The sequence below is a fragment of the Erpetoichthys calabaricus genome, chromosome 2, assembly GCF_900747795.2.
Source record: "Erpetoichthys calabaricus chromosome 2, fErpCal1.3, whole genome shotgun sequence".
In the NCBI taxonomy this organism is placed as follows: Eukaryota; Metazoa; Chordata; class Cladistia; order Polypteriformes; family Polypteridae; genus Erpetoichthys; species Erpetoichthys calabaricus.
Window position 1 is genome coordinate 124,590,781 of NC_041395.2, and position 14,175 is coordinate 124,604,955.

The following is a 14,175-nucleotide window of genomic DNA, read 5'->3' on the forward strand; positions in this document are numbered from 1 at the left end:
CAGTTACTCAGCTCCCTTCCGAAAAATGTATTTTACCATCACAAAAGAGAAACCAGACTACTTCAGACAGCACAATACGAAGTTCACTGTTACTTACTTTAAACTGTCACTTTCCTTGGCCTATCCTGAGTAGGACATATGCAGGTTGCTTTACGGTTTGCTGCTTCTAGTTCAGGCTCCTGTCCCCTGTGGAACAGCAGATAGAAGTGATTGCCTCATAATAGGTCAATTTAGAACCATCAGTCAATCAAATTTGCACCTCTGTAGGATACAGGAGGAAACTGAATTACCTAGATAGAACTCTTCATAGTTGGGGTCATGTCAACATGTGAAGCAGCTGTGCTAACCACCATGGCATCAACATTAATATAATATTAATATTAATTATATAACATTAATATAATTATTTTTTCACGCACAGTATATAAGAATTCAAAATATGACACAATATAGCTGTACTGCTATAATGTGCATTTCAAGGAATTTAAAATATTGCACTGTATAACTCAGCAAAGTAATTTTAAATGAACTTACCTGACAACCAGCGTTTTTAAACCCAGTGATGGTATACAAGGAAGACAGCAGATGTTCCCATAAATTATAATAATTTAAAAGATTCAACAGTGTTGAAAAATGTTAATGTTTTTCAAAACCTTTAAGCAGAAAAAAAATACCTTGAGTCCTGCATAGATTCATTGCTTCGATTCCCTTATAAATAAATTAACTTTGTATTTCTTGATTTCCTCTATAACATGTGCAGTTACTTAATAAAACACAGGTTGGTATAAATTCTTTTGTCTACACACAAGTGCAGTTCTTAAAGAATTTTGTTATATTTTATTTCCAACAGAGACAAGATCCAGTAGCCTGGAATGAAACTTTTGCAAACAATTCAAGGAAGGTCCTTCGAATTCGATATACTCTGCTCCCGTATCTTTATACTTTATTATTTCAAGCACACAGCCAAGGCAGCACTGTGATCCGACCTGTCCTTCATGAGTATGTATATGCTTTATTCTTACTTTATAAATATTAAATGCTAAAATTGTGTTGTATTTGAGCTTGACATTTGAAATATACTTATTTCACCCAGTCTACTGCATGTCTCAAGTTCTACAGCCATTATCTTTAATTGTGGTGTTTTAGGAGAACAGTTAAACATAGTGCTGTTCAAGCAGATTGAGTGACAGAATAAAAGTTTTACTCTATAATACATCAGTATGAAACCAAATTATTAAATTGAGCTTTTATCGGGAAATTGATCAACTATGGCCCAAATTTAAAAAGAAAATCAGCACTAAAACATGCATTGATTGTGATACTCATTTATTTTTGGCAATTCAGAGAGTAAAAGATTTTTGTGCCACCTTATAACTATTATGCCACTCTTCAACTTGACACTACACAATTTGAAATCACATACTTAATATATTCCTGACAATTATAAAATCATGACCTTTGATGCATAATAAAATAAACAAACAAATATTTTACAATTTTTTCTGTCCACAGATTTTTTAAAGACAAAACCACATGGGATATATACAAGCAGTTCATGTGGGGTCCAGCTTTATTAATAAGCCCTGCAATGGATGAGGTAAGGCTGCTGTTAGTTTCCTTTTATAGAGAAGGCAACGCATAAATGCAATAATTAATTGTTTTTGTGTGAATTATGTGAAGGTTTACAAATAGATATTTTAAAAGACTGAAAAATGGCCTTCAACCTCAGTTACCCACATAAATATCTGACAAGTGTCTGAGAGCATAATTTATATTTAGTAACATACAAGCTAAATGGTCAAATAGAGCTGATTTTTAAAAGGTTTAGCAGTTTCATTTTATTACACTGTATTAAGTACATACATTAAAGTGATAATGTATACTAGAAGGCTATTAATGGTAAAGCAGTAACATTATTTTCATGTAGTGTTTTGTAAATTTAAGAATATTTACACTTACTATTTCTTTAAGTTAAAAATTCAACACATCTAAATGCATGTAGTTTTTTTGAACTATAACATTATAATCGCTATATTTGATATACACAAGAAATACACATATATTTTTTAATATTCTTATTTAAGGGTCTCAGAGATGTCCATGGGTACATGCCAGACGCACGCTGGTATGACTACTATACTGTAAGTAACGTTTAAATAGCCTTATTAGTAAAAATGTTATTTTACTACTATTGCTTACTATTGTGTACTATTATTTATCTTAATATAAAAAGTATAATTTGAGAAACATAATGCCTATAAATAGTGTATTATCCATCCATCCATCCATCCATTATCCAAACCGCTATATCCTAACACAGGGTCACGGGGGTCTGCTGGAGCCAATCCCAGCCAACACAGGGCGCAATGCAGGAAACAAACCCTGGGCAGGGTGCCAGCCCACCGCAGGGCACACACACACACACCAAGCACACACTGGGGACAATTTAGAATCGGCAATGCACCTAACCAGCATGTCATTGGACTATGGGAGGAAACCGGAGCACCCGGAGGAAACCCACGCAGACATGGGGAGAACATGCAAACTCCACACAGGGAGGACCCGGGAAGCAAACCCAGGTCTCCGAACTGCGAGGCAGCAACGCTAACCGTTCCATCCAATAGTGTATTAGTGAATCATATATAATTTTCTACCTAATAATAAGATGTCATATGAAAAAGTTCTTTACAGATATTCATGTATATGAAGAAAGTATTTTAATAAATTTTTGAATTTTACAAATTTACAAAGAAGCTTAATTTTCACAGTTACCAAGACCAAGTCTAGACAATCTGCAATAATGCACAAGTATACCTGGAATGCAGAGTATGGTTATATCATGTGAGCGAGCTGGATCCAGTTTCTGTCATGTCATTCTCACAGTCGATGCTAAGTTCTGATACTGCCCTCGCGGCAGCCTGGCAAACGGGGTGGAGCTGGATCCACAGGCTACAGAGATGTGTATACTTGTGTGTTCACATGCTATGTTGCTCACAAGTATTCTCACTATTTTTAGACTGAAAATTCTCATCGGGTAATACTAGAATTTTCCTATTATTTGCTCATATTTCTCTAATGTACTGTATAATTTAACTTACTTAATGATTCTTCTATTGCTAGTGAATAGTAAGTCATGCAAGTTAGTGCACCTTGTAACACTCAAAAACTCAATCAATAGGATGCTGTTTCTCAACACTAGTTCATTGTGATATCCTAACAGATCATCGTGATCTAATAAAATTCAGTCATATAAAATTAAATGCTGTAATAACAAAGTGAGATTTTCGCAGCCACTCTCTTGTCTAAACAACATATTTGCAGTGAACTGCCCAAATTGAAATGGCGTAATTTCAACTTAATACTGAATGTTTTGGAATGACCTGGAAGAGTAGACTACACACACTGCAAAACATGAACTGTACACTGCAAAGTCCGGCAACATCTCTAAATATCATGCAGACAGGTGTTTTGCTGATCAGAGCAAGGCCAACCAATAATTGAAAAACAATTTTCTACCTACATACCTTGTTCTTTCTGCAAGATGTTTCTAAACAGTAGCATCATACTGCTGTCTCTTTTTCCATGAAGTGGAAGGAGCACACATGTGGCTTTTTCAAATTTAGCACAGTCCTGATATCTATCTCCTTTTTTTAAATTAATGTGGGGGGAGCAAATGGTACTGGATGTTTTCTGCCTCTTCGCTATGAGTTCTGTACCATAGAAACCCTCAAACTGGAAAAGTTAGATTACGTATGTTTGTTTTGTGGTTGACGCAGCTACCTCACAGTTTCAGTAGACTTGGTTTGAATCTTAGACACAGTCATTGACTATCCTCTAAGTACTCCACTTTTCCTTTTTGGGATCGATTTTTTTATTGGAAAAATGATAAAATAAACCAATCCAATCAGATAAGCAGGCAGAATTTGTTTTAAACTGCACACAATAAAATAGAATAGGAATAGAGGAGAGAAGAGTGGATTTCTGGCAAGAAGGATAGCCAAGTCTTCAAGGAGAGGTTGAATGGAAGAGGGGGTAGTGGACAATCTTGCGTGGTTCCTTTACAAATTTTGAAAGGATTGGAAATGTCAAAATTGGCAGGAATAATAGCAGCTGGATAGGAATAAAGAGTTGTAATCATGTTAATGAATTCTGTTCCAAATCCTATGAAATCCAGTACCTTCCAAACATTGTCCAGATGAAATGGCCAGATTCCTTTTTTCCATTTAAGAAAGTAAGTACAGTAGGTGAAGACACAGCTGCAGCAGTGCCTATTATATAGAGGAAGCAAGAAGTAATGAAACCTGGTAAATGAAGTCTAATCTACAGTATGTGGAATGATTTATGTAGAACCATTTGGAGGCAAAAATTTATCTAGTGCATTCATGAAAGAAACTGTGTGAATGTTTGAACATTCAGAAAGAGCTTTATCCTGTTTCTTCAAAAGAGTAATAAGGGTCATGTTAATTGAAGTGTTCATATTTGTGGTGGCAGGCCAGTTTATTACATGAGCTTACTTGGACTTAAGTCCAGGAGCCATAAGAAAGAGGGGGAGGGTGTGGGTTTTGGGCACATGGCTATGACATAAAAAAATTGATGACTTAAACAAAAAGGCTTTCATATTCTTCTGTTGTGTATCAATTGAACATATTTAATAACAATTTGACTGCAAAAATGTCATATGTTCTTTTAAGTTTTGTAATGTATTTCTTAGTGCTTAAAGTTTTTAAAAAATCATATTGCTTTCATTTATAAGAAACGCTCAAACTGGAAAGGCAAACACGTGATTTAAAAAAGAAATGACCACAGGCAGTCCTTACTTAACCTTCAAGCCCTATTGCAAAAATTGGAAAATTATTTGCTCATACACACACACATTCCCATGTAGCTGGAGATCCACAAAGGAAGAAAATTAATCACGTATCATAAAGTAGTTTTTATTCCTGAGCTTTCAGCCCCTACCAGAGGATAATGCTTAGACTTACAAGAATCAAAGGTAATATATAGCAAACAATTACATAGAGTGGAGGGGGGGGGGGGGGGTAAGGTGGCGAGGTGGGGGCTAAGTCAGTGTGGGGGGGGGGGTTAATGGTTGTAAAGATTTTATTAATTATGAACATGTTCTTCTTAAGTTTGCATATGCTGGATTTATGTCCAAGTGTCTGTTGATGGCGTTCTCATTTGATAGCCAAGATTCAGCCAGCTCTCTGGCACTTTTGGTACTGGCCTTACATCTTACTTGTACATTGTCCCAGTTAAATGTATGTCCTGTTGATTTAGTATGCGTGTAGATCAGTGATGTCCTTTCTTCAGACGGCGTTGTGATGTTCATGTATTTGTGTTGCGATTCTTTTTGAAGTTTGTCCTATGTATACCGCTGAGCAAAAACTGCATGGAATGCTATAAACTGTGTTTCGTGTTTCTGCTGTCGATTTCTTGTTTTTAGGATTAAAGAGGACCGTGCGCCGATTGTTTGTGGGTTTGTGTGCTATTCTGATGCCTGATTTAGCCAGAATGCATTCTGCACCTTCAGACACTTTGTGGTGATAAGGAAGTGAGTACCAGGTGGGGTGGGGGTTCTGGTTCAAGTCTATTGTTTGCTGAGTTTTTTGGCATCTTCTGTGTAAGCTTCGATTAATGAATGTTTTTGTGTATCCGTTTGAAGTGAAAAGACGGAAGAGATAGCATGTCTTTCATTCATTTTTGTCTCCTTCGTATTACAATGGGTGTGGACTCTTTTGAATAGAGGTTTAACACAGCTCCGTTTATAAGATACTGGGTGGTTGCTGGTGAAGTGTAATATCTTGTCTGTATAGCATTCCTTACGGTAAACACTTGTGGTCAGGGTGGCGTCATTATTTCTTTCAATGTAGATGTCCAGGAAGCCGATGTGTTGGTTCATTTCTTTTTCCATGGTGAATTGGATTGTAGTGAATATTGTGTTGATGTGGTTGTAGAACTCATTCAGCTGGTCATTTTTTAGTATGACGAATTTGTCGTAATACGTTCTTGCCCAGCGGTGTACATAGGACAATCTTCAAAAAGAATCACAACACGAATACATGAACATCGCAACACCGTCAGAAGAAAGGACTCACGATCACTGATCTACGTGCATACTAAATCAACAGGACATACATTTAACTGGGACAATGTACAAGTAAGATGTAAGGCCACCTTGCATCACCCCCACATGTAACTTTTACTATATGTTGCCTTTGATTCTTGTAAGTCTAAGCATTATCCTCTTATGAAGGCCCCTGTTAGGGGCTGAAAGCTCAGGAATAAAAACTACTTCATGATACGTGATTCATTTTCTCCCTTTGTGGATCTCCAGCTGCAAATATGCAAACCGTAGCACAGACCTTCTCTTACATTCCCATGTGTATATAAACACTGCTGGGCCAATTGCCCCATTCCCTGAGCCAGAAACAGACTTCCTGTATAAAGACAAATTCACATACTACCGGAAGCAATACTTTTCTGGGTAAGTAATTACAAGTTTTTTTGCATATAACATCTGGTGGAGCTATGGCCCAGTATCCCTTAATGCAGAAATGCCATTAATCCTGACCATCATGGATTTTGAAAGAGATAGAAAAGCTCTAGAAATATTGAAAGCTCATTCCTTTTAATGATCTTATTAATACAGGTAAAATCCTTATTATATAGTATGTAATGTAGGGCATTGTCTTATTGAGTTTTGTTGTTTTTGCAAATGTTATTATTAAACTAATTCTGACAATTTGCTTTTTGGTGTTATTTGAACAAAAATGAGGATCATCTGGTATTTCTCTCCCTTCCCAAGACATGCAATTCTACATTGTCCCTGTATAAGTGAGTGTGCCCAGTAGTGGGCAGTTATCCCTTCCATAATTGCTTTATATTGTGACAAAGGTGCTATATAGGCACCGGACCCGACACAGACAGACACGGAGGCACACATAAAAATAAACACTATTTATTTTTCTTCAGCTGGATGCCGCGTCTTTCCCATGTCCCTCAGCCCTAACACAGTCCCACAAAGCACACAAGTCCAATTACAAAGCAAATACACTCTTAACCACCACTCCTCCCGGCAAGCGTTGTCCACCTCCTCCCGACTCTGGCTTCCGGATGGTAGCTTCTGGCTCCCTTATAGCCCACCCAGAAGTGCTTCAGGTGATTGATGACTTAGATCTGGCTGCACGTCCGGGTGTGGCTGCATCACCGCCCACATGGGCTCAGGAAGCCGTGCAGCTCCCCCTGGCAGTGGCCACGGAGCCCAACAGGGCTGAGCTCCAAAGTCCCATGTCTATGGCCCCGATGCAACCCAAGGGGGCTGCCACCAAGCGTTCCGGGGGAAGTAGTATGTTGTTCCCCTGGACCAAGTGTCGAAGGGGCATCCCAACCGGACATGTGCCCTGGCCATCCGCCACAATATCTAACTTTTGATGCTGCAGGAAAAGACTTTGGATCTGAGTGACAGTGCAGTTAGACTAAGCATGTTTGTTTAGTAGTTAATGCACTTACCTCACAGTTTCAGGAGACTTGGTTTGAATCTTAGACATAGTCATTGGCTCCACTTCACTTTTCTTTTTTAGGATCAGATTTTTTATTGAAAACAATGATAAAATAAACCAATCCAATAAGATAAGCAGACAGAATTTGTTTTAAACAGTACAAAAAAAGAAAGAAGAAACCCCCTACAGCACCTACTTTTAACTCCCCCATGCTGACAACCCCCACACTCTGTGAGTGCTAAAAATTAATGAAGAGGTGCACACAAGAAAGAGCTTGTGCTGTCATGTAACACAGAGATCAGAGCAAAGCTGAGTTAAAGAGAAGGACATTATTTGGGAAGAATAAAAGAAGTAAGATTTAAAGAGATCATATTCTCATTATTTGCAGCATACCAGAGTGATGTCAGATTGCCACTTCTTAATATTAACGCTGGATGACCCATTGATTTTAATGGTTAAAAATTCAAGCAGAGTTAAACTGTAAAGAGATGATTTCCAGTAGTCAAAGCAAACAAGGTTAGCCACTCTCCAATGCAAGAGCAGAGCCAGCACGGCATCGATGGTGCGTAGAAAAATAAAATCTATGATGAACAGAAGAGAGGGATGAAAGATCCAGGATAAGAAATTGTATTAAAATTTAAAGAATTCTAAGATGCTATGTGCAGGGCAGTATATAAGGTGGCTACTGATTTCTTAATGAGAGAAATGGAATGAGCGAACACAATGAGTGGATGAAGAGGGAAATGGAGATGATAGAGAGTCCCCATATATCTTTAGAACTGATCTCAGTTGAAGATAAAAGAAAAGGAGAAGAAGGAAATAAATAATCTGGATCTCTGCATTTGGAATGTACAGTGGCCTGTGTCCTCAAATGCATCTCCAAGAGTGTTAACACTCTGATGAAAGTAGGGTGAAAAGGAAAGGGCTATGAAGTTCCTGTGCCCCTTATACCAACTCCATCTGATAACACAACTCGAAGTGGAGAGGATAACAGAATAGGATGAAGAAAATCAAGCCTATACTATTGATATTACAAGTGAAATTGAAACAAAGATATTGTCGAGCCCAAACCTAAACAAAACATATTCCACTTTATAAACTACATACAGCCTCACAATTTCAAAACACAAGGAAAAATAAAAACCATCTCTTATATATATTTCTCTTCTGGTTCGTCCCGCTTCCACTTCAAAACCGGTCCCGCCCACATGCAGCCGACACAGCATTTCTCGATTCCTATTCATCCTCTTCCAAACCCATCCCCATGCTGCACTGGGACTCCAAACCAGCAGTGCAAACACTGTCATGCACTATACTGGCCTGCTGAGCGTAATACATCCAACAAGTACTCGAGATGCTGCCACAACGGTAAAGTAGCTTTACCACCTTTGTGGGAGTCACCTGTGTCTTTACAACAGCTTCTTACACAGCAAACATCAGAAGCTAAAAATTATCGTGAACACATTCGAGAATACCACTTTTCTCTAGCGTTTGCTTCCATTGTGCACAGATAACTCAACCTCCTGGCCACGGACCATACTGTTTTAAAATACACTGGCAAATTTATCACCAATCTCTCCACTATACTGTATGCTAACATTTCTACTTCTCCAGGATATGGACAGTTGTATGTTTTTGACACAGCGCAAGCTACTGAAGTACGCTTACAAAATAAAGCAAACTCTGCATGCAGTGAAAATTTACTTCTCCAGCTAGATTCCATGCTTAGAACCATCAACCCCTTTGCTAAATCATACAAACACATGCATGAAATCGCTCAGTCCAATCCAACAGCATCTGTACGAATGGTTTTCAAGGAAAACCCCAGGCAGGATTCACAGCGATGTTGCAGCGATTTTCATCGGAGAAGATGGCGAACCGCTTGCCGAAAGGAACATTTGCATCTATCCCATAGGCAACTCCTGTAAACAGATTTCCACGCTCAATATGAATTGCGATCCTATGGTTTACCCACTTTTATTCCCTTACGGAGATATTGCCTGGCACAAAGATTTACAACATGTTCCCGATAAAAGAACGGCCAACCAAATAAGGCTTACTCAATGGCAATTTTACGTGTACAGATTATCAATGAGGAATACATTTAGTATTTTGCACTCCAGCGGCAAACTATTCCAACAGTACGTCGTAGATGCGTATGTTAAACCAGAGGGCGTGTGTCTCAACTTTCTCAGATTACATCAACAAGATCTGCGCGTGGAACAATACAAGGACTATCTGATGCACTGCAAGCAAACGCTGAAAATAATAATGTACGTGTAGACAAAATGATCATATTACCGTCCACATTTCTAGGAAGTCCAAGATACATGCAACAAAACTATCAGGATGCCATGGCCATAGTACGTAAATTCGGAAAGCCTGATTTATTTATCACTTTCACATGTAATCCTGCTTGGCCGGAAATTCTACATGCACTGTCAGATACCCAAAGACCGGAGCACAGACCTGATATTGTAGTACGAGTCTTTTGGATTAAGCTGCAGGAATTACTTGGAGACATTCTACAACAACATCTTTTTGGGGTTGTTATTACACCGCCGTATGCTACGGCGGGTGTCGGCTAGTAAAACTTATTTTGGGAACTAATCTCAAATTGGCCAATTAAGCCAGCCATTCTTTTTAACTCCCGCAACCCCTTGTATCATCAAGGTCATATATGGCACTCCTGCAGCGGCCCTGAATTGCAATGTGCAAAAACAAATAGGAAACACAAAACCAAATCAGAAAAAGGCAAAACAAAATGAATATGCAAAAACAAATTCAAATTGCAAAAACAAATCAGAAAATGCAAAAATCACATCAGAAAGCACAAAAACAAATTGCATGTGCAAAAACAAATGGAAATGGAGCAGCATGCAAACAAAATGACAACTGCATAAACAACTTGGGAAGCATGAAAACAAAAAGAGCAGTGCATAACCTAAATCAAAGCAGAAAAAACAGTAAAAGCTGAAAGTACCAGCTTTTAAATGAGTGGTGTGGCGAAAGTGAGAAAGCTGAAAGGTAAAAGAAATCTCTTATCTTTTTTAGATATTTTTTTATAGCTTGGCAGAAAAGATAACACTTGCTTAACTTCTTTCTTTAGCAAATGTTTCGCACTGCAAGACACATTCAGTCGACTGACCTTTAATGTCTTGTGCCAGATCATCAAGCATATCACAGAAAAGGGGATTTTTTTCATCTTATCACCTTACATGACTTTGTTTATTGCAACGGCAGCTAGACGAACAAGGCTCTCAACAGTTGTCTGAGGGTTTCTGCAATTGTAAATTTAGTTCACCATTTGTTCTTTATCAGAAATGTTTCTTTCTTTAGTTATGATTTCCTGCTGATCATGTAATTTGCTGTCCTTACAACAAGAGAATTCAATTATTTTTCTTAGCATGTGTGGTATGCCTTGTTTCTAAAGTCATTTAAGTTTAACAGGTTTTAAGCTGCCATGGGCCAGAGATTCTGAGCACTAAACAAACAGTGAATAGGGCCCACCTTCAATAAGCAGACATGTAAATCCATACTTTAGAAAATTTGCCTGTTGTTTGAGCTTTCTCACATTTTTAAAAAGTTAATGCTCTTTGCCTTAGGTTTTATTATCATTTTATTGATAATAAAGTATACTGTATATCAGGGGTATTCAATCACGGTCCTGGAGGTCCGCAGTGGCTGCAGGTTTTTGCTCCAACCCAATTGCTTAATAAGAAGCACTTACTGCTCAAGTAACACTTCTGCTTCACTTTAGTTGTCTCGCTTGTTAAGATTTTGAACCCTTATTGCTTATTTTAGTCATAAACAGCTGTAGTCTTGGTTTTTAATTGCTCCTTATTAGCAGTAACATGCAAATGACAAAAGAGACCAGCATTTCTCCATTTAGCTTGTTACCATTTACACCTCTGTATTTTTCGTGCACTAATTGGTTTAATTAAATATTTGGAAGGAAAGTGAAGAGAAAAAAGTGAAGGACTAAGAATCACTCATCCATTTTAGCGTTCAGATAATTCGGATGATATCCTTAGAAAGAGGAAGAAACTCCAGGATATGAGAATGACCTGACATAGCAGAGTAAAAGCACTAACGAGCCATGAAATTAAATTGGCAATAATTGCTTTCTAATTAAGCAACCGGGTTAGAACAAAAACCTGCAGCCACTGCGGACCTCCAGGACCGTGATTGAGTACCCCTGCTGTATATATATATATATATATATATATATATATATATATATATATGCTAAATACAGTGGAACCTCAGTTTGCGAGTATAATTCGTTCCGGAAACATGCTCGCAGTCCAAAGCACTCTTGTATCAAAGTGAATTTCCCCATAAGAAATAATGGAAACTCAGATGATTCTTTCCACAACCCAAAACTATTCATATAAAAATGATTAATACAAAATATAAAGTAAAAATACATAAAACAAATTAACCTGCACTTCACCTTTAAAAAGAATCATAGCTGGTGTGAGTGAGTTTCTAAACTCTTGTGGGATTCCACCCAACGGGACGACACACGGAAGAGCGTCCCAAAGCAATCGCAGTCTCCCAGCGCTGTAGCAGTTTGCCATAAAAGTGAATCCGAAAAGATCGCGGACATGCTATAAGCGCCTGCCATCGATGGGTGATACAAGGAACAAGGAACATTACAAATGCGCAGGGCACAGTATTACTTGGCACGACCCTGCCTGACTGTTGTGTCTGTGTATAGGAGAGTGGCAGATCCCGCTACAATAAATAACCGCGCTGTTGCTGTTTCAAGCTGAATAAAGCTGGTGTTGCTAAAGTACTGAGACTCAGCTTCGTGTTTTGGGGTGCAAGACGGGACTTGCACGTCACAGTGTGCACACACACACACACACACACACATACACAATGCTGTAGTAAACAGTATACGCACATATGGATGTTGACTATATGAGTGAGGCACGCTGACTAAGATGGAGAATAGAAGAGGATTGCCCACAATCCCGCAGCGAGAGAGAGAGAGAAGAACCGTATACATACTACTCATATTGCAAGACGTTGCTTGTTTATCAAGTCAAAATGTATTAAAAATTTTAGCTCATCTTGCAAAACACTCGTAAACCAAGTTACTCGCAAACTGAGGTTCCACTGTATACAGTATGTAAAAGAATAACTGAGATCACACCTTCAATAAGCAAGCATTTAAATCCATACTTTAGAAAATCAGCTTGTTGTTTGTTCTATTTCATTTTTTTTAAAAAGTGCATACTCTTAGCCTTAGATTTATTATAATTTTATTAATAATAAGGCATATGCATACCAAGTATATGTCTAAAGATAAATGGAAGAATGAGTGAGGGCACAAATCTGAAAAAACGAATGTGTGTATTGAACCTAATATCAGAATAGAAGTGTTAAAGTGACAACGTGCTACTGAAGCACTGTGTACCATTATATTCCACTACTACAAATGCTTTTACAGAAGAGTGAACCACTTCAGGAGACCCTTAGAATATCTCTTGTTCAACACACTTTAAAATCCACTGAGTTCCAGGCATTTATTTTTTATTGTTTCTTATAAATGAAAGTGATATGATTTTTCAAAAACTTTGCGCACTTAGGAATACATTACAAAACTTGCCAAGAATTCATGTCTTTTTTTCAATCAAATTGTTATTAAACATATTCAATTGATACACAATAGAAAAATATGAAAACCTTTATGTTTAGGTCATTATTTTTTATGTCATAGCCACGTGTCCCAAACCCACAACCCCCTCTTTCTCCTGGACTTAAGTCCAGGTAAGCTCATGTAATAAACCAGCCTGCCACCACAAATATGAACACTTCAATTAACATGACCCTTATTACTCTTTTGAAGAAACAGGATAAAGCTCTTTCTGAATGTTCAAACATCCACACAGTTTCTTTCATGAATGCACTGGATAAATTCTTGCCTCCAAATGGTTCTACATAAATCACTCCACATAGATTAGACTCCATTTATCAGGTCTCATTACTTTTTGCTTCCTCTATATAATAGGCACTGCTGCAGCTGTGTCTTCACCTACTGTACTTACTTTCTTAAATGGCAAAAAGGAATCTGGCCATTTCAACTGGACAATTTTTGGAAGGTACTGGATTTCATAGGATTTGGAACAGAATTCATTAACATGATTACAACTCTTTATTCCTACCCAGCTGCTATTATTCCTGCCAATTTTGACATTTCCAATCCTTTCAAAATCTGTAAAGGAACCATGCAAGATTGTTCACTACCCCCTCTTCCATTCAGCCTCTCCTTGAAGTATTGGCTATCCCCCTGCACAGGTCGTACATGCTATCTCCTATCTATGTATATATCATCCCCCCAAAAGCGTCACTGTATACTGACATTTTACTTTTCATTTGTCAGTTCCCCATATGATCAGCCTCATTTCTTTTAGGTGATTTGACTCTAATGAACATGTATTGAGATACAAAATTAATTTAAGTCAATGTATCTTATACTCCTTAAAACCTTCTTGCCAGCAATCCACTTTCCTCTCCTCTGTTCCTTCAATAATTCTTTTAAAATATTGGCATGGTCATTATTTCTGTACAAGGCATCAAATATTATCTAAAATTAGATCCTTGCTTTTTTATTTCCCATCTAATGAAAGATAGATAGATAGATAGATAGATAGATAGATAGATA

General features: G+C 37.8%; 1 protein-coding gene across 2 annotated transcripts in view; it reads left to right on the forward strand.

The window, feature by feature from the left end:
- si (sucrase-isomaltase (alpha-glucosidase)) overlaps window positions 1–14,175 on the forward strand; it is a 206,806-nt gene that overhangs the window by 171,547 nt on the left and 21,084 nt on the right. For both annotated transcript variants that reach the window (XM_028794477.2, XM_051923319.1), the window contains exons 41-43: window positions 851–999; window positions 1,513–1,597; window positions 2,085–2,141. In XM_028794477.2, coding sequence (XP_028650310.2) covers window positions 851–999; window positions 1,513–1,597; window positions 2,085–2,141 — 291 coding nt within the window. The remainder of the gene's footprint in view (window positions 1–850; window positions 1,000–1,512; window positions 1,598–2,084; window positions 2,142–14,175) is intronic.